Source organism: Bubalus kerabau, chromosome 3 (genome assembly GCF_029407905.1).
Source record: "Bubalus kerabau isolate K-KA32 ecotype Philippines breed swamp buffalo chromosome 3, PCC_UOA_SB_1v2, whole genome shotgun sequence".
Taxonomy (NCBI): Eukaryota; Metazoa; Chordata; class Mammalia; order Artiodactyla; family Bovidae; genus Bubalus; species Bubalus kerabau.
Window position 1 is genome coordinate 87,703,836 of NC_073626.1, and position 26,588 is coordinate 87,730,423.

General features: G+C 37.7%; 1 protein-coding gene and 1 non-coding gene across 2 annotated transcripts; one reads left to right on the forward strand and one right to left on the reverse strand.

Moving 5' to 3' along the window:
• Window positions 1-18,313, reverse strand: GCA (grancalcin). Its single transcript, XM_055572412.1, has 8 exons — window positions 18,135-18,313; window positions 13,878-13,994; window positions 11,296-11,365; window positions 6,137-6,180; window positions 5,707-5,854; window positions 2,560-2,673; window positions 2,159-2,217; window positions 1-1,505 (listed from the first exon to the last, which is right to left on the reverse strand). The coding sequence occupies exons 1-8, from the start codon at window positions 18,159-18,161 to the stop codon at window positions 1,479-1,481; spliced, it is 606 nt and encodes a 201-aa protein (XP_055428387.1). The 5' UTR covers window positions 18,162-18,313; the 3' UTR covers window positions 1-1,478.
• On the forward strand, window positions 9,864-9,975 carry LOC129648056 (U6 spliceosomal RNA). Its single transcript, XR_008712658.1, has one exon. It is a non-coding gene; the product is annotated as a U6 spliceosomal RNA (small nuclear RNA).
• Window positions 18,314-26,588: the final 8,275 nt, after the last annotated feature.

Here is a 26,588-nt window from a genome sequence, read left to right on the forward strand (position 1 = left end):
CAGAGGACAAAATTACATGATTTATTCATTCACACATTTTTATAAATCTAACCAAATGAATTTGACAGCTAATTATATAAAATTACCAATATCAACAAGAGTATACATTACTTCCTTTCCAAGTTTTTTTAAAATGAAAGTTGATTTACAATTCTGTATCTTCATAAAAGTTTTTTTTAAGATACTACCATTCATCCTCCATTTTTATGAAACTTATATGAAAAACTATATTATTAATTCAATCACAAGCCATATTAAAATTATGTTAATTTGTATTCACCTTTAAGCTAGAAGATATTCAGTTAAAATGTAATAAAAGTATGTGGTTTACTAACTCTTCATTTAGAAAGACTGAGGCGTGTTTGCCAAGGGACTGATTAACTACAGCAACTTATATCAGTAATCTTAAAATGCTAAGAACCTGGTGACTGCACTTTCAATTTTCATAGTAAAAAATGAAATGCTGTCTACCATGCTCAGGACCCACATCACACTTACTGAGAAAGACTTATGGGTTTACTAATGTCAAAATCACAGACTAATGCTGTCAAGAAAGTCAAACGTATAATTTCTAAACATTTAAACAAAGAGGTAGATTACTTGATTTTTTAAAAATTTTATAAACAGCTAATGGCAATATGTATAAACAATGTAGTTTAAAATAACAAACTTAAATATTGAGATTTCATTAAAAACATGTCATTTGCAGAAAACCTAAATTTAAACAAAGATGCCATTTTAGGTTATCTATACAGAGAAAGAAGTTATGTTCATTAAGAATTTTGTTCCACAGAAGACAATAAAACACACTGAAGAAAAACATATACTGCAAAAAACTTTAAAAAGGAAAAACAATGCCTCCTGTAGTTTTATTTCACCATAGATTAATTTATGGTCCACCTAATGTGATTCAGGATAAAATTTTAGGAACTACAATTTTCTTCTTCACAGGCAAAGAGTCGCAAGTTTCTGTTTTCTGATTATGTGAGCAAATAAAAAAACCCCTACTATAAAGACTGCACAAAATCTAGGCTTCCCTTTCTGGCTCACCTTCAAATACCAACAACTACAAACAAATTTTCAAAATATAATTTGTAATCTTCAGGTAAGTATAAATTAGTTTTATCTAGGCTTGCATCATTTAGCTTCTTATATAATCTATCTTTTTAAAATATATAATCTATCTTGTAATTAAGAATCAAAATTAAAGCTAAGAGGTATTTATATCACTTAATTATACACCTATGTTGATTATGCAGATATCTCTAAAGTTATAACTTTACTAAAAGCAATAATATTCCAAATACAAAAACATCTCTTTTATTGCTTTACACTGTGAGCTAAAGTAAAAACTCAGAGAAGAGATTCAATATATGGAATATGGAAAAGCCTTAGAAGCTTTAATTCTAAGGAGTCCAGTTCATTTCTTCTAAGCAGAGAAACTCACAGTATTTCTTCAGCTTTCAAATTCTAGACATTCAAACTGCCATTGTGCCCTGCAAAAACTAATAACAGGCAAAATCATCATTTGGTAACAACAACATGGTTTTTGTCTTTAATGTTTTGTCTCTAATTATATTCCACAGAAGCATTTTCTCAAGAGGAGAAATTTTTACTAAGGCTTATAACTCAAACCAGTATTATACTAGTAGGATAAAGTTGACCTCATAATTTCCACATAACACAAATAAAACAAAACCCTGAAACACTTAAGAACATGCGAAATATAACCTTTCCTGTAGCTTCAATTAAAAAAAAAAAAAAATGGACTCAGCCTAATAGCAACAATTGAAATGAGAAAGGAATAGTTCCATTACCTATCATAGATGAACATTTCCTATCTCTTTCAGAAGAAAGATCACCACAAGTGAAATACTTCTTTATAAATTTGCCCTTAAAAATGATTTGGAACATAAACTGCCAAAATCACTGTCATAAAATTTTAAAGTATTTTTATGTTTAATATCAAGTCAAATTGGTTACTTGTACCACTACTGAATTTTATATTTGAGTTATGCTGAAAAATATAGAAAAAGAATATGGTTTTTAAAATATATTATCTCCACTACTGAAATCAGAGATCATTTACATTTTCTGATCACTATGAACACACATAGAACACAGTATAAACATCAAAAGTGTGATACAGGATACTCACATCGTCATATACGAAACTCACAACCCCTTGTTGCAAGTGGTCTCTTCTCCTAAAGAAATCTTTAAACAAGAAGTTATTTTCTGTGTTACAGTTTAAAATCTACTTTTAAATAACTGGTGCCCCCAGGTATTACAAAAGGAATAATTTTATACTCTAGTAAATCTTGTGATTTTTTTTTTAATGTCCCAGGCCACTGAGATATGAAGAAAATTTTCCAAAACTGAGCTATAACATTTTTTCACTATTTATATTCCTAAAGTTTTAAAGCATTAGAACTCTGATAAGATTTAACAGTGAATAAAGAGGGGAAGACACATAATACTATCACTTTGCTGAAGGAAATGAGGGACATCATTTGGGGAAAAAAGTCCCATAATACTGTGCCCATAAATGGTCCATACCTGTCAATGCTCGAAGCTTCACACAGCAAGCAACATAATCATCAAAGAAGATTCGGCCATTCTTGCTGTAACGTTTGACAATGGTAGTTACTGTTTGAGGACTCAACCTATAACCTAGAAAAAGGGATGGCTAGATTAAAACTTCTAAAACTACACATCATAAGAACACCATTAACCAACAATGTATTCATGTAAATAAAGTTATAAAACAAATTAACTTTCAGAATTCATTACATAAAAATATATTTCAGAAACAAAACACATTCCTATTGAAATAGATCAGGAAAAAAAAAAAGAAGAAGAAGAAATTGATCAGGAAAGGTTTCATTACTAATAGCAAAAGTGGTACATAGATTTCACAATTCCAGCTCTATAAAAAGTCAAAGCTAGGAAAAAGAAAACAATTATCTTTTTGTGCTTGTAAAATATATTTTCATTTTGAAATAATGTCTAATGTAGTCACAGGTTTTTTAATTCATCGATTTTTAAACCCTGTAATTTTACAGTTCTTCAAAAACATCAAAGCAAAGATTATTAGTGATCTTTGATATCATTCAAACCTGTATTTCCCATTGACTGCATTGTCTTACAGTCAAAGAAAATTTGAGAATCAACATGGTTACTTACAGGGGGAAGAAATAGGGAAATGTTATTCCATTTTGGCCTATAACCCTTATTCTGTTTCTTCATCGACTTTTCATCTTAACCAGTCTTTTTACTCTTTCTTTGGTTCTTTGCTGTCTAGCCCAGTGGACTCCAAAAGTTTTTGAATGTATACTTTGAGTAAAAAGTTTTGGATCATTTACTCCCATTACATGTATATTATTTAGTCTTAAATTCTATACAAGTATTACTATTTGATGATTTACATTTTAAAATATATAAAAAATAAAATTTAAAAGAATGGAATAAAAGTAATTAGAAATATAAATTATTTCACTTGTTGCCCCCCACTAGTGATGGTCCTATGTATTTAATGAGGTGTGTATATTTTACTGTGAAGAATGCTGGCCTAGAAATGTTGTCTTTGTATATTACTGGATTAGATGTAGACAAAAGACATTCATCCAGGCAAAGGGAAAAATAATGAAAATAAATGCAACAGAAGATAATTCTACAAATAGCTATAATGAAACACAATCCAGGAAACTTGCTAAAAGTAACTGAAAGGAAAGGTATAAATTAATAGAAGTCAAACATGCAAGCAAATGTTATTATATAAAAATAAACTCTAAGCTTTAGAGAGTTATGATCCGGGTGGATATGGGACTGATAAAATTCACAAGATTTTCCATAGCATTCTCAGCAAAAAAAAGAAAGAATATTTTAAAATATATCTGAAGACCTAAAATTTGAATAATACAGAATGCCTCTTTGTTACTTATATTCAACTGCCTATGTGAATTCTTTGGCGGTTTTCTTTTTTCAAATGGTTATATTAATTTTCCAACATTGTGCAGAATTAAGAACCAAGTTTAATTCATTAGGAATTAAGACTCTATAATTAAACTATACAAGTTTATATGGACAGGACTATCCCTAAAATGACAATTAAAATGTCTATTTATAAAACAAAATCATGGTTTTGACTTTAAACTGAAATTTGAAATAATTTACACTTGTTCAGATTTCTGAAAAGTACAATCTTTCAAAAGTTAGTTTTGTTACAAAAGCATTTTATTTAGAAATGAATATAAATAAAATCACAAGCATAAATACAATTAAGAAAACTACTTAAAACTATGTTACTATAAGCAAGTTAAATGGACTGTATGTAGTCCATGGAATTCTCCAGGCCAGAATACTAGAGTGGGTAGCCCTTCCCTTCTCCAGGGGAATCTTCCTAACTCATGGATCAAACCCAGGTCTCCCACATTGCAGGCGGATTATTTACCAGTTGAGCCACAAGGAAAGCCCAAGAATACTGGAGTGGGTAGCCTATCCGTTCTCCAGAGGATCTTCCTGGTATTGCGCTGGGGTCTCCTGCATTGCAGGCAGATTCTTTACCAACTGAGCTATGAGGGAAGCCCCAAGCAAGTTACACACAATTCATATTATCATTTTTTTAAAGAAAACACACTGAGAACTTTAGCTTATCAGAGATATGATAAAAATAAAGTTACAGTCTTTTGAGATACTCTAAAATGTAGATTTCTCATTTTGAGGGTTTTTGTTTTTTTTTTTTTTGGTGTCTACTGTGTGTTCTATACTACATAAAGAAGATGAAAAACTAGACTATGTATGGAGACCTGTTACTGAGATAAGCTTTTGCCATCAAATTAGAGATCTTACCAAGTTACAAAATTTTACAATATAAATGATGAGTATGAACAATTAAATTTAAGTATATTCAACATGAAATTAAAAGACGCTTACTCCTTGGAAGGAAAGTTTTGACCAACCTAGATAGCATATTGAAAAGCAGAGACATTACTTTGCCAACAAACGTCCGTCTAGTCAAGGCTATTGTTTTACTGTGGTCATGTATGGATGTGAGACTTGGACTATGAAGAAAGCTGAGCACCGAAGAATTGATGCTTTTGAACTGTGGTGTTGGAGAAGATTCTTGAGAGTCTCTTGGACTGTAAGGAGATCCAACCAGTCCATTCTAAAGATCAGTCCTGGGTGTTCTTTGGAAGGACTGATGCTAAAGCTGAAACTCCAATACTTTGGCCACCTCATGTGAAGAGTTGACTCATTGGAAAAGACTCTGATGCTGGGAGGGATTGGGGGCAGGAGGAGAAGGGGACAACAGAGGATGAGATGGCTGGATGGCATCACCGACTCAATGGACATGAGTTTGAGTGAACTCCGGGAGTTGGTGATGGACAGGGAAGCCTGGCGTGCTGCAATTCATGGGGTCGCAAAGAGTCGGACATGACTGAGTGACTGAACTGAACATAGGAAATTCAGAAACTGTTTTATCAACCAGAAGGCATGAAAGATTATTCTTTGAAAAGCTCACAAATAAAATGGTTTTGTTAAAGATATTTAATCAGAATGTATCTATAACCTTGAAATCAAACTGGACAATAGCTGCTGAAATAATATACCCTTTTATTACTTAGCAAGTTTAAACAACTAAGATTCATCTGATCAAAGAACAAAGACGACCTGGATTTATTTAAAGAATTTTAATATGCTTACCCATAGCAGCAATGGCTTGATTCAGTTCATGATGCTCTACTGAGCCACTTCCGTCTTTATCAACAGTTATGAAGTTTTGCTTCCAGGAGTTAAGAGCTGCCCAAAGTTCTTTGAATTCATTAAATCCCATTTTTCCTGAGTAATCTCTCTGATAGTTTTATTAACGAAAATAAATTCTGATACCAAAGAGAATTTAACCTGGACTCAAAATTCCAAATAAGTGATTAAAAAATTTTAAGCTCACTTCTGCAAGAGTTAGCCAATTTCACATATAAATAGATTTGTGTAAAAATGGAAAAGAATGGAATTCAAATAGGATGTTACAAAGTATTTTTAAACACTCTAGTTTACTATGATCATTTATACCTAACAACTGCCTTAAGGGTAATTTTTCTATATTCTAGTATTTTTTGTTTTTAGTCAAGGATACATCCAACATGGCAATCATAATTCTGCAGGTTTCCAAACTGAAGGCTGTAAAACATATTTATTATCTGAATTAAATTCTGCCCTATTTATGTAAAATTACAACAATTTCTGTTTTTAAAACAAAACATTTACCAACTGACTGCCAAAACTATCCATCACTCAATGAACAAACTGTTAGGCATGCATAGTGAAAGAAAAAAAAAACAAAAATTACTACCTTCATATATCTACTAAAGGGATTTGAGTAATTAAATAAGCAATTATAAAATACTGAAAACTAAACAAGGGGAAAAGAGGGCTTTAGTCTTCCTAACACAAATGCCAAGTCGGCTTAAGTAGTTCTCACATATTGAGATCACAAAACTTGAAAGTGTTAGAGATTTGGTTAAAGTTTAGGGCATATGGGAATGAGAGGCATATAATGACTTCAGATGAGGACCAGATCATGCATTTTGAACGCCACCCTAAAGGTTTAGACCAAAGGAGGTTACTAGAGGATTGGAGAAGGAAATGGCAATCCACTCCAGTATTCTTGCCTGGGGAATCCCATGAACAGAGGAGCCTGGCGGGCTACAGCACATGGGGTCGCAAAGATTTGGACACGACTTAGTAACTAATCAACAACAAAGGATTTTAAGGAACATAGGGGCAATTCTAAAATTTCCATTTCAAAAACAGTAGTTGACAAAGAAAGACTACATAGAGAGTAAAGTATGATGAATCTGGATGTAGGTAAATCATTTGGAAGTTTACTGCACTCAACCAAGTAAGAAAGGGATGAGCTTCAGAACTGAAAGGAACTGCTTTTTCTTGGGGAAGGGGGAAATAAAGGAAGAAGAAATATAGATAATAAGATAGTTGGCTATTTTAAATCAGAAATATTAACACTTCCATATTTAAAGAACTATAAATGAGGACATACTAGGCAAAATTTGGATCACAATAACTGGAAAATTCTGAAAGAGATTTTCAGAAAGGGAATACCAGGCCACCTGACCTGCCTCTTGAGAAATCTGTATGCAGGTCAGGAAGCAACAGTTAGAACTGGACATGGAACAACAGACTGGTTCCAAATAGGAAAAGGAGTACATCAAGGCTGTATATTGTCACCCTGCTTATTTAACTTATATGCAGAGTACATCATGAGAAACGCTGGGCTGGAAGAAGCACAAGCTGGAATCAAGATTGCCATCAAGAAATCAAGAAATATCAATAACCTCAGATATGCAGATGACACCACCCTTATGGCAGAAAGTGAAGAGGAACTAAAAAGCCTCTTGATGAAAGTGAAAGAGGAGAGTGAAAAAGTTGGCTTGAAGCTCAACATTCAGAAAACGAAGATCATGGCATCCAGTCCCATCACTTCATGGAAAATAGATGGGGAAACAGTGGACACAGTGTCAGACTTTATTTTTCTGGGCTCCAAAATTACTGCAGATGGTGACTGCAGCCATGAAATTAAAAGACGCTTACTCCTTGGAAGGAAAGTTATGACCAACCTAGATGGCATATTGAAAAGCAGAGACATTACTTTGCAACAAAGTTCTGTCTAGTCAAGGCTATGGTTTTTCCTGTGGTCATGTATGGATGTGAGAGTTGGACTGTGAAGAAGGCTGAGCGCCAAAGAATTGATGCTTTTGAACTGTGGTGTTGGAGAAGACTCTTGAGAGTCCCTTGGACTGCAAGGAGATCCAACCAGTCCATTCTGAAGGAGATCAGCCCTGGGATTTCTTTGGAAGGAATGATGCTAAAGCTGAAACTCCAGTACTTTGGCCACCTCATGCGAAGAGTTGACTCATTGGAAAAGACTCTGATGCTGGGAGGGATTGGGGGCGGAAGGAGAAGGGGACAACAGAGGATGAGATGGCTGGATGGCATCACTGACTCGATGGATGTGAGTCTGAGTGAACTCTGGGAGTTATTGATGGACAGGGAGGCCTGGCGTGCTGCAATTCATGGGGTCGCAAAGAGTCGGACACGACTGAGCAACTGAACTGAACTGAACTGAGGCAAAATTTAATTTTTTCTACTCCTTATCATTACATTCCATTAGCATGCTGATTTATCTCAAGACTTATTATACATAGTCCTGATGAAGGAGATATTATGTCAGTACAGTTCAGTGAAGTTTACAAAGTTCTTACTAGTAGCTCCTTAAGATAAACAAATGAATAAGCAAAAATGCTTAAAATTATTTATGCTATTTGATAAAATATTTTGAAATTTTTATAAAGAAAAAAACTATTTCAGCTAAATTTTAGACCCATTAAAGAAAATTATAAAATAATCCACACATTAAAAAAAAAAACTTTCTTTAATGTTTCACATGGTATCAATTGTAGAATAGATGGTTACGGTATTTTCAGACTGGTAATTCAATTGACACTGAATAAGCAGTTACTATGAACCAGTAGTGTATGTTTTGTGATGTAACATAAACATGCCTAACCTATAATAGTCTCAGTTTTACAAATAAAGCAACTGTGGCCCAGAAAGATAAAGTTTCCCAAGTTCACAGAGCTAACAGGTGGAAGACAGAGGATTGGAGACCAATGCTCTTTCATACAAAAACTTCTCAGGCAGGGACAGGGAGAAATCTCTGGAATGGCATTCCATCATTTTGTCCAGTAAATTAGATCTATTTTGCCTTAAAGTTAACATAGCACACATTCTTTAAGTGGAAGAATTTGAATAGATGATAATAGATGACAAAAATTCAGTCATCAAATAACCAGCTCTTCAATCAGTTTCAAAATAGAGCCAAGTAAATGTAAAAGTAAATAACCTTGACAAAGAATAGAAGAAGAGAAGTTTTAGGAGAGTTGACAGATTTTCACTCTCTCCCCACACCACATTAGAATGGACAGAATTAAACTGAATTTTTACAATTTGTAATCCTTTAGAGAATAAGAGAGGAAACCAAGGAACAAAACTTTGCAAGTTGAAAAGAAGGTGGACATAAGTTGCCAAACTCCATCTGGGAAAGTGGCTTCCTGATCCTGCAGTAAGAAAAGCTGAGAAGCAGCCTCATTATCCTGGAGGAGACCCCAAACTTTTGCAAATTGGCAGTACTTCTGAAAGTGGATGTGAATGTAGAGACAAAAACAGAAGGACTGGTTGAATGCCTATTTAAGGCGCCTTTGAAGCCCAAATCTTCTTGCTTCAGCCGCATGGATGGCTGCCCTGTCTACTCCCAAGCCAGCAGACATCTGGGATTTTATTTTCCGGAGGGTTCTATGCACTGCAGGAAACCAGGCACTGTTGAAGACAGAACTGTCTATTAAAACAAGGCAATAAAGTGACAATTTACGAAAGACTGAAACCCTGCTGAGTCCTCCCTCCTTGGCTCCAGAGAGCAGATCAACTGGACAATCAGCCCCAAAAGAAATCCCTAAAGATCCTGACGCCCAGTGTTGCAGAACAAACTGCCCAGCTGAACCACCAGGCTCTGAAGTCTGGAGTCAACACCCAGCCCAACTCTCAGGGCTTCTAACCAGTATTTTAGTTAAATATGAGCAACCAAGCATCATCAGACATCTGAGAAAGGCAGCTAACATGAAAGACAGTCAAATGAACAAACTGGGGAAAAAACATTGAAGAAGTAGGTTATGTAGGAGGAAAAAAAACTGGAAAAAAATTAAAAATCAGAGAGATAAGGAAAGACGTCACATTCATGAAAAAAAGAACAACTGCTTTTGGATTTTAAAAACATGATAGGAGAAATGAGAGCCTCAATATAACTTCGGGAGAACATATACTAAAACTGGAACAATACAGAGACAATTAGCACGGCCTTTACACAAGGATGACACTCAAGTTCCTGAAGTGTTAAAAAAAAAAAAAAAAAGGAAAGTTGAGGTTGTTGTGTACACTCTGTAGCCCACCAGGTTCCTCTGTTCATGGGATTTTCCAGGCAAGAATACTAGAGTGGGTTGTCATTTCCTTCTCCAGGAGATCTTCCTGACCCAGGGATCAAACCTGTGTCTCCTGCATTGCTGGAAGATTCTTTATCACTAAGCCACCCAGGATTTCCCCAGAAGTAGAAGAAACCAAGCGGCAGGGGAGAAAAAGAAAAATTACCCAATCCAAATGGCAGGCATTCCACAAAGATAAAATGGAGAAAAGGTCACTGAAGAAAACTGCTCTGAATGAAAGCAAATGAGTCTCAACTGGAAACTCCCTCTGTATCCCCCACATACCAAGGAACAGCAACTGTGACATTTCAGACCAAGGGCAAAGAGAAGGTCTCACAAGCCTCTACACACTAAAACCAAATGACATACAGGCAGAAAACAAAAAGATCAAACAATAATGGAAGCTGGAAACGATGGACCTTAAAACTCTTAAGTCAAAATGTTTTGTAATCTGGAGTTCTATACCTGGCTAGTCACTTCATTCTGAGGACACAATGAAAGCATTTTCACAGAAAGTCTCAAAAGATTTGTTTCCCATGTACTTTTATTAGGAAGCTAATTAACAATGCATTTGATCAAATTTAAGATGAGAACAAGCGATGGGATGAAGGGGAGATGCAACTCGAGAGAGAGAGGAAAGAGCTCCAGATGAGCGCATTATGACAGCTACACACAGAAAACGAGGCCAACAGAAAGCTCCAGGATGGGGATTAATTTCAGAAAAAGCAGTTATAGGAAAAAAGCATACATTATTCTAAGACTCAGGAAGAGCATTTAGACAGTAACAATAAAGCAAATGCTGATTACTGACCTAATGCAAAGTACTTAACAGCTATAGGGGATGGAGGGGAAGGGAAGGGCTCCCGTGCACAGGGCAGGGACACGCCTGAAAGGGTTACAGCCTCATTGTCCACAGCAGGACACAATCACTGATCATCATCAAAACTGAAAATCAGCAGCAATAAAAGCATGCTATTTGAGATATGGAGGCACATTTCAAAAGAATTAGCTGAAAGAAGTTGAAAGAGATTTTTCCTAAGAGTGGTTAACGTCGGGGAGGGGGAATGCACACTAAACAGTATTTACTTAACAAGATTTGTAGCATTATTTGACTCTGCGTTATGTGTGTGAATGTATGTGATAAAAAAGTTTTAAAAAATATTTCAAGTATGGAAACAAAAAGTTAGTTAGAAAGTGAATTTCCTACTGCAATTTCAACGGAAGGAAAAAAAAAAAAAGATCTCACGAGAATAAGTTCCACTAATTCCAGACTGTGTTAAACACTTCTGAAGTTCTTCAGCATCCACTTCACCATCCTGTTAAAAAATAATTATAACCTGATTAATAAAAGAAGTTATATAAAAGCATACTAAAGTGCTAACTAGCTGTTCGAGGCCAATGAATAAATATGCAGTCTTCAAAATATTACTCTATTATCAACTATAAAATTATAGAGATAATTACTGATGACAAAGACACATTGAGAACATCACACAACATGAATACTTTTTCACAATCAAATTTTATTATATTAAATTATGCAGGCACTTCACATATGATTTATATTCTCTACTTCTGAAAAACAGCATAATCACTCTGTCCTATAATAATGCAATGTAAAATCTTGTGAGAATCATTATACTTCTACTATAAAAATTTAGAAAAATGCCTAAAATGTGTTCAGAGAAGTCTCAAAATTTTTCTTTCATGCTTCTTTTGAGGGGAGCTTATTTCTAAAGGATACTGAATCTTTAACTGGGAAGAGAAAATATCATTTTCCTTCACATCTTTACTCTCAGCTCGAGAGTCCCCCTACATTTTGGTGCTATTCTTCTGAGTTTTGTCCAAATATTCTTTGCCATTCTTATGGGGAAAAAACCTTTTATCACAAATAAGAAATCACAATCAAAGTGAAACAGGTTGAATACTTTCATTATGTTTCAGTACTGCATCCTCTTTTCTAAAAAATTAAAGAGTATAATAATTTACTTGGAAGCATCTCATACATGGTCTTGAATTCAAAACAACAGCTCTGGGAAAGGATGAAGGAAGCAAATTTAAAGCATGTAATTTATAAGAATCCAAAAAACAAACAAAACTTTTACAAACTAATGCTAAGAAGTATTATAAACACGTCTAAGGAGCATTATAAACACTTCTAAGGAGTATTATAAATATTATCAGGCAAGTGAGAGACTAACTTTTAAATTTGAAAAAGTTTAAAAAAACTCAGTAGTTACATTAAATTATGTTTTAATGCAATATTTAAAAAAAACAAAATTAATGCAAAAAAATCTGTGAAAAAATATCCAGTTTTTAAATAAAGGCTCTGAACCTGTGTTTGCACCATTCACCTCATTTGTCTCTCTTGATATTGACCCTGTTTTGGTCTATGAAGCCTGTTAGATTTACCTGATGGTCTTAAATTTTTAAGATATTTAAGTATATACCAGTTTATTTATTGCATTTTAATCTGCTTATTTTGGGGAAATAAACCCAAGTATTTGGTAGAACAAAAATTTAATGAAAGTGTCAAATAGTATAATCATAGCAGATCATTGTTGACAACTGTTACAATGAAATAGTCTGTAAGTCAAATAAAGGTCTCTAAATATACATGTCTGGTTCTTATATTTTAAGTTGTAGTTTTATAAAATGAGTTTATTATATAGTCAGCTATAGATTACATACTTTTTTCCAGTATTATACTACTTAAGAGCTCCTTGCAGATAAAAGTGGTATAAGGTAACAGGATTGCATTTAGCTGCAAATAATAGAAAATATTATCAAAGGGGCTTAAAGAAATAAATGCTTATTGGAGCTAGGCAGATCTAGACTCTGGCGACTTAACGAGGCCATCAATCTCCTTTCATATTTCCAAATCCCTCATCCACAGGCCTTTATCTCAAGCTTCTGGCCTTCAAATCACAAGATGGCTACAGCACCTCCATACTTCAAGTCCCCTTTCCAGGCAAGTAGTCGCCTTTCCAGAAGGAGGAAAAAGGACTAACACTAGTTTCAGTTAAGCTTTCCTCATTTGGAAAAGGAAAGCATCCTAAAGAAACTGCACCTACATCTCAATGGCCAGTATTATGGCACATGGCTACCTTTACACAAAGGTGTTTGAGACAGGATTAGGGTTTTCCAGCCTCTAATACATATGAAAAAGGAAAAGGACGTTTTGAATCAAATTTGGGTAGCCAAAACAAAGTGTTTGCAACATATAATAACTCTGTGTATATATATTTCTAGAAAGACATATGGGATCTAGTGAACATTTAAATGAATGAACAATGAATGGAAAATGTTATCAAACTTCTCTGAAATTCTAACCACTCAATAAATCTTGACTCCTGTAAAAGGAAAGAGACATGGTCTGTGTCTAAGACTCAAGAGTGAATCTCTGTCTCTGCTCATTAGTTTGGTATTTGCACCTTCATTCCACCCCATTTCCTTTACCTTTTCCTGATCTGCTTTACCATCAAGGCTCTCCCAGAAACATCCACAATGTACAAGTCTCTGCGATACTCTGCCCCAGCTTCCTCAAGAAGATTTACATATATATCACTTCTTCCCAGATCGTATCTGGCTTAGTCTCCATGCATCACCCTGGTTTCTCCTAACATGTTAGACACCAAACTAACAGACTTTTTAATAAGATAATTATGACCACCCTAATTTCTGATCTCAGGAAAAAAACTAGATAAGCTTAAAATACAAATTTCATATATATTTTAAATGATACAGTAAATAAAAGAGCTTGACATTTGTTTTAGATTGCAATAATTTTTTTAAACTGATATTTGTGCTATATATTTAGCATTTTACCTGGCCAGCAATAGCAAGGAAGCATTTCCACATGGGGTCTCCTGTTGAAATACTGCCTGGATAAGCTGGGTGTCCAGGGTATCCTGGCTGTCCCAATGGATTGCCAAAATTTCCAAACTAAAAGAGTGAAAAGGGAGGAGGTTATTAATATAAATATTACCCATTATACACCAAATTTGGTTTAAAAGAACATATTTATGAGAAGTCCGTTGAAAAGTAAAAATTGAGTTACTGAAACTTCCCAAATTATCACAAAAGCTGTTAGCTACAAACTGTTAGTTGCCCTGCGTTACTTAATTCATCTCATTAACAAATATTATCCAATGTTCTTTAAAGTCTTAAAAAAGAAGTCTCTAGCCTCTAAGAATGAGGCGTACTTTAAAAAAGTGTTGATCATCATCACGGAAGCAAAAAGTTAAAAAATATAAGAAAATTTCACCTATAGTAAAATGAAAAAGTAGTAAACCTAAAGATACATACATAGAAGAATACATAGTAAATACAATGAAACTGTGTCCATGACCAAATCATGGGAAAGTGCATAGGGCTGAAACATCCTGAAACAGCCACCAAAAAACATGTATTGTTTTAAAAAGCAAGACACCAATGAAGACAATAATAGGTGGTAATTCAAACCATGGTCCTCTTCAAAATAAGAACAACAACAATACCAACAATAATACTAGCTAATATTTATTGAGAGCTTGTTATATCTTAAGTACTGTTCTAACTACTTTCTCACTACCATGTGATTTCCCAACAAGTCAGTGAGGTATGAAAGTACTATGTCCTTTTTTCAGTTGAGGACATAAAACTTCAAGCAGTTTCCTGGATTAGTTAAAGTTAAATGGCCAGTACCAGGTAAACCGTGATTCAAATATAGGTAGTCTGACCTCAGAGACTACATACTGTTTGTTTCCTGCTTTGGCTCTGGTAATTGTTTTCTTTTTACTCTGGAACTTTGTATGCATTCTTTTATATCTTTGAGAGGCATTTTGCGTGCTTGTTGCTCTGTCATGTGTGACTCACTGCGACCCCATGGACTGTAGCCTGCCAGGCTCGTCTGTCCATGGAATTTTCTCAGCAAGAACACTGGAGTGGGTTACTATTTGCTCCTTCAGGGGATCTTCCTGACCCAGGGATTGAACTCACATCTCCTGCATTGCAGGTGAATTCTTTACCACTGAGCCACCGGGAAAGTCCAGAGAGGCATTTTTTTCAGTGTTTTTAATGAGTCTGGAGAATGAAGAAATATCTTGACTATCTTTGAAGAATGAGCAGAGATTGATGGAAAGCAAAAAGAGAAAAGAATTCTAAGTACTGGTTGGGGGGAGGGGGAAAAAAGGAGCCTTTTGTAGCAGTTTGAAAATCTGCAGCTTGGGATACGGTAAAGGCAAAAAGGAATGACCTATGGGAACACCAGGAGATGTGCTCAGGGATGCAACCAAAAACTAGATTAGAAAGCAATAAAGTACAAGAAAGAAAACAAAAAATGTTAAAATAATATAATGAATTTTTTAAAAAGTGACTGTTTAAGAATTACTTCTTTGGGACTCCCCTGCTGCTGCTGCTGCTATGCTAAGTCGCTTCAGTTGTGTCCGACTCTGTGTGACCCCATAGACGGCAGCCTGCCAGTGGTTAAGAATCTACCTGTTAAAGCAGGGGACATGGGTTCAATCCCTGGTCTGGGAAGACCTGACACGCCACAGGGCTACTAAGACCAAGCCAAAACTACTGAGCCGAAGCTCCTGAGCCCATGCTCACAGCAAGAGAGGCCACTACAATGAGAAGCCCACATAGTGCAACTAGAGAGAAGCCCCTGATTGCTGCAACTAGAGAAAGCCCACAGGCGGTAATGAAGATCCAGCACAGTCAAATAAATAAATAAAATCTTTTAAAATAAATAAATAAAAATAAAAGTTACTTCTTTGAAAAGATGGACAGGCCAGTTTCCAGAAAAAAAAAAAAAAAAAGAGAGAGAATATAACCACAAAGAGAATTTAAAAAAAAAAAAAAAAAAAAAATATATATATATATATATATATATATACTGCTGCTAAGTCGCTTCAGCCGTGTCCGACTCTGTGCGACCCCATAGACGGCAGCCCACCAGGCTCCCTCATCCCTGAGATTCTCCAGGCAAGAACACTGGAGTGGGTTGCCATTTCCTTCTCCAATGCATGAAAGTGAAAAGTGAAAGTGAAGTCGCTCAGTCGTGTCCAACTCTTCGTGACCCCATGGACTGCAGCCTACCAGGCTCCTCCGTCCATGGGATTTTCCAGGCAAGAGTACTGGAGTGGGGTGCCATCGCCTTCTCCGATATATATATATATAAACAAATGCTTATGAACACCTTTTTACCAACACATTTGAAAAGGTAAATAAAATGGACCCTCTAAAAAGTATTTAAGTTCTACAAATTACAAAAATATACTGAAGGAAAAAAATCCTATTTCTAATACGGGTAACTATGATATAAAGATCAACCTTAAATTTAAAAACTGCATAAAATACTATTTTTTGAGTTACCTCACTGATCGGGGGAAAGTTTCAGGCCAGTACTGGGGGACAAGTCTTGATCCAGAAGTAAAAGGATTAGCAAAATTCCCAAAGCAACTTTTTTGTTCTGAGGCAATAACAAACACCTAGACTTTTGGTTCTAAGGCCTCCAAGGACATGGAGGGCAATCAGGGCCTGGGGCATATCCAAGAATTTAAGGCTTACTGGAGACCCTCACCTCCTTAAGGTTCACAGAAGGAAGAAAAACAGAAAAAAAAATTTTTTTCTGAGAGGCCAAACCAAGTATAAGCATATTGTTGTTGTTTAGTCGCTAAGTTGTGTCCGACTTTTGAGACCCCATAAATGGTAGCCAGCCAGGCTCCCCTATCCTTGGGATGTCCCCACAAGAATACTGGAGTGGGTTGCCATTTCCTGTTCCAGGGGATCTTCCCATACCAGGGATTGAACCTATGTCTCCTGCACTGGCAAGTGGATTCTTTACTGCTGAGCCTTAGTGAACCTAGACCCTCTACTGTAGCATCTTAAATAAAGTTTTACATCACTCTTTGGTAAGTATCCTTTGCTATCTAAATAGTATAATGATCTGATACTTGCTCCTACCCTTTTTTTTTTTTTTTTTTTTTTTAAGAGAGATGAAAAGGCTTTTCTGGAACATTTATTTATAAATGATTGAAAGTGAAAATGAAAGTCCCTCAGTCATATCCGACTCTTTGCGACCCCATGGACTACATAGTCCATGGAATTCTCTAAGCCAGAATACTACAGTGGGTAGCCTTTCCCTTCTCCAGGGGATCTTCCCAACCCAAGGATAGAACCCAAGCCTCCTGCATTAACAGGCGGATTCTTTACCAGCTGAGCCACCTGGGAAGCCCAAGAATACTGGAATAGGTACCCTAGCCCTTCTCCAGAGGATCTTCCCAACCCAGGAATCAAACCGGGGTTGCCTGCATTGCAGGTGGATTCTTTACCAACTGAGCTAACAGAGAAGCCCTTAGAAAGTTTACCCTTTTTCTTTTACTCTTGGAACTTATTCTTCATTCTATTTCTTCCATGAATAGCTCATCCGTACAAGTTTTCTATGCTTAACATATATCCTTATGCTTGAAAATTCTGACCACACTGTAATACTACCTCAAAAATACGTATACATTTTGTTGTATATGCTGTTACCATGTCGATACTACAACTCCCAACTCCCAAAGGTGATGCAGGACAATTAGGTAAGAAAGCATAATCTTATCCCCCACAACCCAGCCCCCCAAAGTTTAGAAAAGACTGCCCTTGGTAGAGTAATAAACATTAGAAGGCATTTAGCATATCTTAATTTACTCATAAGCAACATAAAGAACTGAAAAGAAATGGTCAAAACAATTCAGGGAAGGGATGTCTAGCAAAACTGAGGAAGCGGGGCGGGGGAGGAGAGCTGAAGGGAGGGTGGACCAAAAAAGATACTGGGAACAAGAAGGATGTTTTGTTCCTCTATCTTAAGAAAGAAATTTCTAAAAACACTCCATACCCATGGTTCCATAAGGATTCGCCTAAGGGGCCATCAGGCACCAGAACCCCTGCGGCTTTCCGCTTGGCCCCAGCCCCGGCTTCCTACACTGCGCAAAGTCCTGGCGCAGCCGAGTACCAGAAGCAGAAGTAAGCAAGGACCGAAAGAGGGTGAACACGGCCACCGCCCGCAGGGGCCTCACATCCCGGGGTGGAGGCCGCGCCGAACCGGCCAGGACTCACCCCTCCTCCGTATCCCGGGTAGGCCATAACAATCCTGCGAGCGTCAGCCGTAGAGTCGGCGACCGCCCGGCTGTGAGAGGAGCGGAGCTCTAGGTGCAGGTGCAGGGGCAGGTGAGGGTGAGAGGCGCACTTGCAGCGCCTTTCAAGTCCTCGAGACCAACCTTTTCTGAGTCCAAACCCACCCTACTCGGTTCGGATTGGCTGAGACCTGCCCTTCGCAGCCTATCCGGCCTAGGCCCGCCCCTTCCCCATGTCTAGTCCCACCCATCTCGTCTCTGATTGGCTTCACGCGCCCAGCCTTTTCCTACTCCGCCCCTATTGACTAGCTTAGGTCTCGCGCTCTAGGCTTCCTAAACTGCAAAGATACCTTTGCTGCAGTTAACTTCCACGCTGTTTGGAAAGGCTCTCAAGGCTGGTTTCTTTTCACCTTAGAAATCCCAGACCAGCCCGCCCATGGCTTCTTTTTACCTGTTCGTCCACTTTTTAAAAGATGGACTACGAAATATATATCTATGAATTTCAAAACTTGCAGAGTTACTTACATCTCTTTTTCCGTAGCACCAAAATTATGAAACTGACTTCTACTCCAAAGGTAGTGCGTCTAAGCTAAAACGCTCTTGACACCAGATTTTACAAAAAGGTTATTATAGCTTGTTTGGTAGATAAATGGTGACAAGAGTTGCCAGATTTAGCAAATAAAAATACAGGATGTTCAGTTAAATTTTATTTTAAAATAAACAATGAATTTTAAAAAAATATGAGTATGTCCCAAACGTCGAATGAGGCATACACTTGTACTAAAAAATGATTTGCTGTTTATTCGCTGATAATATACAAGGCATTCTATATATTATCTAGTAACCCAATAGATGACTCAACATTTGGGCAAACTCTTCACTTTGAGTTGTGCCTCCTCATAATATCCATTGAAAGGAGTAGCTTGTTTTTTAATCACTCAGTGAAAAGTTAAATGCTTAATTACTTTGATTTATTAAGTAATAGTCATTGAACAGTTCTGCTTTTCTCTGGAGCTCAAGTGGATTTTGCAGCTCCAGCTTGTAAAAGGGAAGCGCACATGGGAAGGATGGCTGTAAATTTAGTTTAGAAACAAAAAAAAAAGACCATGATATTATTTTGAGTTACCTCTGAAGAATAAGACAACTGCTAAAATGTTTCTTAAAAATAAGGACGTAAAAAAATAAATAAGTAAAGATGTGGGAAAAAAGTGTTACCTATTGGCAGGGGAAATTAACCTTGCAAAGCTGAGTAACTACAGAGGAGGAACTTGTTCAGCTATCGTACAGAGGAGGAACTTGTTCAACATTGTAAAACCTAATTTTCCCAGAAAGAGACAGAAAGGAAGATTGCTAAGGTACAAAGCACCCTTGAGAAAGTGTGCCTTGGTTCCGCTAAGACAATAAGAAATACTTTGGCCAATGAGGTTAAATTGGCATAAATAGATAAAGGGGGATGGTAAAAACCTTTTGATAAGAGGAAACAACATTTGACTCATTAAAGCATCAAGTGATAAAACATTACAAAGCAAAACAAATTGAAACCAATTGATATCATTTCAAGGGGGCTGCAAAGAGCTCTGGTATCATTGTCTTTTATGGCTCAGTGCAGAGAAGAATTCAGCCAAAGCAAAGAGATAAATAAGAAGTGATTTATTAGAATAGGACACCTGTGAGACTTACAAGAGGGTGGGTGAGAAATGTCGTGCCCCAAGAATTTCATGGGCTACAGTTTCATAATCAAAGGAAGAGTGGAGAGGGGGAAAAGACCTTCTTTGTCTTTCTTGAGGAGATGTCATGCTTCCATCATTAGTTCCTCTTCCAGGTTGAACAGGGTCGCTATCTTGTCCCTGTGTGATCAAACTAGGTCCACAAATTGTTTTTTATGTATGCAGAGAGCATGTCCTAGGGATCACAAATTTACTGAGCTCACAGGGCAGGATGTGCATCTCATACCACCATTTGCTTTATTGTTTGGGGGCATGTCCCATTCCATCCTGTTGCATGGTTTTGTTGTTAAGCAAGCCTGCTTGGTTTTGTGGTTAAGCAACCCTCTTAATTTACAGGGGTCTCCGGTATTTTTCTATTTACAGTCCCCTAGTATGATTCACTATGTAAACACTTACTTTGTCCATTCTGTCCCTATCAAAATCATTGCAAAGTTTTATTCTAATTGATTAAGTACATATTCAAAGAAATGCTCAGAAAGGACCACGTGTTTTACATTTACAATTTTAGTCTAAATCTCTGGTCAGAATTTTTGTGCATCTTCTTTTCATTGTACTAGCCTTATCAATGCATTGCATTTGTGTCAACACTCCATGGGCCCCTTGCATTTCTACATATATAATTTCAAGATGTGCTAAGTCACTTCAGTCATGTCTGACTATAGCCCTCCAGGCTCCTCTGTCCATGGGATTCTCCAGGCAAGAATACTGGAGTGGGTTGCCATGCCCTTCTCCAGGGGATCTTCTCGACCCACATTTCTTATGTCTCCTGCATTGGCAGGCAAACTCTTTACCACTATTGCCACCTAGGAAACCCATAATTTCAAGATAGAGATACTATTTTCTTCAAGGGCAGAGAGAAGCTTGGCTGCAGGATAGCGAAGAGAAACTCTCCTTCCAGGGAAAAGTTTGCTTGTGTATGCTCACAGGATTTTCCTAAACTTAGAGTTCCTCCATGGTGATTCAAACCCATTGCTTCTATATTACCCATCTAGCAGCTTCATTTCACTCAGTGGAACTTGGGAACAAAAGGAATTCATGAGAATTCCTCCAGGCTGAGGAATCCACAGCCTATTGTGCTGTGAATAAGAGTCCTTTGTCTCTGACAGAGAAACCTCTTCTGTTCTTCTGTCAACTTCTGTCAATTTGTGGCAGGCTACTTCTTAGCTGGTAAATAGGAAAAGATATCAGACCCTTTGAAGTTCTAGGTAGTGTGTTTCTTTCTTAGAGAAAGAACTACCCAGGGAAACTCGTACTGAAGGGTAGCAGAATATCCCACCCCAAAATATGCCACTTTGGCATAAGGATTATTCGGAAGGCAATCGAGAAGAAGCAGATACAAGAAAAGTTCTCTATTCTCCATTTGTCTAAAAGCAGGACCAAAGTGACACTCCTCCACTGTCTACGGGGAAGGACAGAGATGAGTACTCTGAGACAAGTGTGGACCCTTGCCATAACGAAGGCAGGGACTTAAATCTATATAACAAATCTTATGCTTGTTTATCCTTCTTTTCCTGGTAACTACCCCACAGGTAGTTTACTCATACCTTCCTTTTCTCTTTAGCTGAAGATGGCATTTAAGCCAAAATTCTAAGCCACCTCTGAGAATTACTCATTTTCTCTGATTATCTCCCATGCCATCTTCCCTGGTGGCTCAGCAGTAAAGAATCTGCCTGCAGTGTAGGAGACCTGCAGGAGATGCAGGTTTGATCCCTGGGTCAAGAAGATTCCCTGGAGAAGGACATGAGAACCCAGTTCAGTATTCTTGCCTGGGAAATCCCCTGGACAGAGGAGCCTGGTGGGCTACAGTCTGTGGGATCTGAGAGTTGGAAATGACTCTCAGCAACAAGTTGGAAACAACTGAGCACACACACACACATAACAACATACACATGAGTATATGTGTTAGTAAACCTCTGGGATTTTCTTCACTTGCTCATCTGTTTTTTATTATGGGGGTCTCTGCCTAAAACTCAGAAGGGTAAACGGAAAATTATTTTACCACCCTTACACTATCATTTGAGATGCAGAGAAGATTCTCAACACTATAGTCTACTGTATCTCTCTCTAAACCCATTATTTCATAAAATAAATTTTCCAGTGTAGGAACTGAAATTTCAAATGAATCAATAGGAGAATTTTTTAAAAGTAATTGTGTGATACAGCAACCCAAGATGGCTGTTTTCTTCCTCTCTGTATAACCCCTGCTTGACCAGTGAGTGCCTGCTTCACCTACACCCTGCTCACCTGGCTGACCTTCCCACATACTTGCCCCAGGCCTTGGCTAATAACTGTTACTTTAACCACAATGATAGCTTATCAAAAGGGGCAGTGAGGGGCATGCCTTCTGCTGGTTCCCCTGGTAACCACCAGTAAATCAACTTGATGTCAATTCCCCCTATAATTGGTAACTCCCGGCCCCTGGAGCAAAGACTGCCCAGTGTCCTGCCCGCAGTCCCCGAAGCATGGTAGGGTATTTCTCAAGGATATCGTGTCAGACGTGCAAGTTCTCCCATCCCTTAAACCTTTGATGTCTCTGTTGCAGACATCAAAGACATTTCTTTGGACTTAAGTCTGGTTAAGCACAGGCTTGCAGGCCTTCATACTGCAGCTCAATAGTAACAGTAATGACAATTTGCTCCATGATTCACTGAATATGGTATGAACAATATCATTTTGTGAAAATAGAATGTATAAAAACCATTTTAAATTGTACATGTTTTTTCATAAATTACTCCATTATTTCATAAAAAATAGCTTCTAGAGTAAATGGACTCTTCTGGTGGCTCAGTGGCAAAGAATATCCCTGCCAATGCAGGAGACAATGGTTGGATCCAAAAGATCCCCTGGGGGAGGGGATGGCTACCCACACCAGTTTCCTTGCCGTGGACAGAGAAGCCTGGCGGGCTACAGTCCATAGGATCACAAAGAGCCAGACACGACTTAGCGACTAAAGAACAACAATGATAAATAGTATGTAACGGGCACTGTTTTGTGAAGTGTTATTCCTCTAAAGAACTCCATCAGGTATAGATAATTATTATTTTATAAATGTAAAAAGTAAGGTGGAGAGTTGAATATCACTTATCTATAACGCAGTGTTAGCATAGCAAAGCTGAGGTTAGAACCCAGGAAGTTTAGCTGCAGAATATGGTTTCTTAAACAATACATTTGTTTGTTTTGTATTTTAAAATACAGAATTTTGTATTTCGCTGATAGATCTTCTTGCTTCTCCACTAACCCACTTCAGTCTATTGACATCACAGCTGAAAGAGCAACGCTTTAGAAAAATAAGTTACATCATGTCCAGCTAAGGCTCCAATCCCATAAGTGGCCCTTATCTCACCCAGAGGATGAAAGAATATGCTTGCTATGGCCTGTAAAGTCCTGATGTGATCTTCCCCAGTGCCGCTGCTCTGTAACCACTCTATGACTCACCTTTGGCTCAATCCACACCAGACTCTCTGGTCTTGCTTTAGAGGAGAGAGCCCATTTACTCTCTCTCTACCCACATAATATTTTAAAATAGAACAAAAATTATGTACACCATAAGTGAAGAGGTCTTAAAGAGCAGAAAAAAATGGCACACCAGTAACTAGAGAAATAAACAAGAAAATTCATGGTTTTGACTAAGATGAGCCTAAAATTTGTTCTCTTACACAGGAAGTACATGCCTTCTGACAAGTGTAAAGTTTTCATGACCATGTCTACTTGTAGTATTTCTTCCAAATCTTGGTGGTCTTTGGCCTCAGGGTGAGTTTAGATATTCAATTAACCAGTACCTTTACTACAATATAAACAGTGAAATAACGATGGTTCCCTTTCCTATCTGTGCCCATCTCACTTTCTTTTTCCCTCTAAGTGATTTTTTTCTTTATCCCCCTCTTCACAGATGGAAAACATAGGAAAGTAGAGACAGTAAATATTTACTGTTCCTCAGCAAACTTCAGAGCCAGAATCTGTCCCTCTCAGGAATCATTTATACACCAAATACTAAGATATACCAGCTAATGAAAAACAGCATGAATGGAGCTTATTTTATAGCACTAAGAAATTTCACATAGATAGCCTAATTCATTTTAGTCAATAAATGCTTATTTAACATCTATATTGTAGTACAAGTTTAGATGGAAAAAATATACATCAGTGGAAGTGGGGAGGATGTCTTTGCCCTTGTGGAGCTTCTATTCTAGCAGGAAGAATAAGAAATAATAACTAATGATAATGAATAAGTAAATTAATATATAGTGTGGTCAGTTCAGTTCAGTCGCTCAGTCATGTCTGACTCTTTGTGACCCCATGAATCGCAGCACGCCAGGCCTCTCTGTCCATCACCAACTCCCGGAGTTCACCCAAACTCATGTCCATCGAGTCAGTGATGCCATCCAGACATCTCATTCTCTGTCGCCCCCTTCTCCTCCTGTCCCCAATCCCTCCCAGCATCAGGGTTTTTTCCAATGAGTCAACTCTTTGCATGAGGTGGCTAAAATATTGGAGTTTCAGCTTCAGCATCAGTCCTTCCAATGAACACCCAGGACTGATCTCCTTTAGGATGGACTGGTTGGATCTCCTTGCAGTCCAAGGGACTCTCAAGAGTCTTCTTCAACACCACAGTTCAAAAGCATCAATTCTTTGGCACTCAGCTTTCTTCACAGTCCAACTCTCACATCCATGCATGACCACAGGAGAAACCATAGCCTTGACTAGATATGTTAGAGATGATAAATGCTGTGGAACAAAAGGAACATGAAAACAGAGGTGGGGTAGGGAAGTGACTAAGTAGGTGGCAGTATAGAATGGGGTGCCCAAAGTAGCCTTGTAAAGCAAAGGATGTTTGTGCAAAGGATTAAAGGACATGAGCAAGTTAGACATGAAATTCTCTGTAGGCAGTATATTCCAAGCAGAACTAGAGCTATAATCCAGAAATCTGATTACCTGCTTAAAGCAAAGTAAGGAGCCCAGTCAGTCTGGTGTGGATTGAACCAGAGGTGAGTCATAGAATGGTTACAGAGCAGGAACATTGGGGAAGATCACAGCAGGACTTTACATACCTTTGCAAGCACATTCTTTCATCCTCTGGGTGAGATAACTGCCACTTAAGGGTTTGGAGCCTTAGCTGGACATGATGTAACATATTTTAAAGCATCACTCTTTCAGCTATGCTGACAATAGACTGAAGTGGATTAGTAGAGAAGCAAGGAGATCTATCAGCAATCTGTTGGTAATTTAGAGATAATGGTGACTTACCATGGAGCAGCAGTTGAGATGGTAAGAAGTGGTCAGATAATTTTCAATTTTTAAGGTATAGCCTTCTTGATTTACTGATGCTTTGGATTTGACCATTATTGGCTTGGTGACAAAGTTTCTCTCCTTGGCCAAACTCTAGCCAGGTACTTCTGAGCAATCTTCTTAACCCTGGCCCACACAAACTTGAACAAAAACTAACTTGGTTTCTAACAGCTCAAGGCTGTATCCCTAGAATGACCCTAGTCCCCTTAAAGTGCCCGTATGAGAAGACTCAAAGCTTCCAAAAGAATTCATTTTTGCTGGCTGGCTTGTTCCAGCCAGCACCTGAAGATAGGGTCCCATCTCCCAGTCTCTGAGAGAGGGGAGGAGCCTACTCTGAGAAGTGCCACTTGGCAAACCCTGAAGGATTTCTCTTGGGCTAGACCCCTCTTCCTGCTCTTTGTAATTTTTTCTTGCTTTCCAGATTCTAGAAGGCCCTCACTTACCCCCACCCCTTATTCCCTCATCCTCCCTTTAAAACACACAGTCACCTATCTACAAATCAAAGTTGAGTTCAATTCACATCAGATTCTTTTCCCTATAATTTCCCTATTATTAATAGTCTATGACCAACCGCTACTACTTTAACTAGTGTCCAGTTTTGTGTATCATTGCCAATGGTGGCAACTGGAGGAAGAAGTGTTTGGGATGGCCAAATCAAAAATCAATATTGAATATGTTAGATCTGAGACCCCTAGGAGACTAAGTAACAATGTTAAGTAGGTTGTTGATCTAAGAGGCTGGTTGGAGGGAACAGTGCCTACCAACTACCCAGCATTTGCTCCTTACTGAACCTTTCTATTTCACACCTGATACATTGCAACTGTTAAGAAGTAGTGAAGAATTCTGTAAGAGATATTCCTCCAAAAATGGCCTTAAAATGGAAATCATTCCTATTGGCAATGAAAGTGAGAGGGTCCAAGAAATTAATGCTTCTTTGACATTGTTTTCCATAGAATTAATGAATGATAGAAACAGATTAAGACCTAGTGAATTAAAGGTAAGGCTTATTATAAATGCAAAGTGATTCTATGCTATGCTATGCTATGCTAAGTCACTTCGGTCGTGTCCAACTCTGTGTGACCCCATAGACGACAGCCCACCAGGCTGCCCCATCCCTGGGATTCTCCATGCAAGAACACTGGAGTGGGTTGCCATTTCCTTCTCCAATGCATGAAAGTGAAAAGTGAAAGTGAAGTCGTTCAGTCGTGTCCGACTCTTAGCAACCCCATGGATTGCAGCCTAACAGGCTCCTCCGTCCATGGGATTTTACAAGCAAGAGTACTGGAGTGGGGTGCCATTGCCTTCTCCGCCGTTGCCTTCTGGCAACCTTTAAATCCACATAATTTGAGAAATTATGCACACCCAATGTCTTGGACAGCTCGTGCTGCCTTAACAAAAATATCATAGACAGGACTGCTTAAACA

Excerpts from the sequence above, each read along its gene's own strand:
- GCA (XM_055572412.1), bottom strand. The coding sequence starts at position 18,161 with ATGGCCTACCCGGGATACGGAGGAGGG. Across the intron at positions 13,995-18,134 it reads ACCCGGGATACGGAGGAGGG|TTTGGAAATTTTGGCAATCC; the intron begins GTGAGTCCTGGC and ends TCACTCTTTTAG. Across the intron at positions 2,674-5,706 it reads TCAAGCCATTGCTGCTATGG|GTTATAGGTTGAGTCCTCAA; the intron begins GTAAGCATATTA and ends CCCTTTTTCTAG.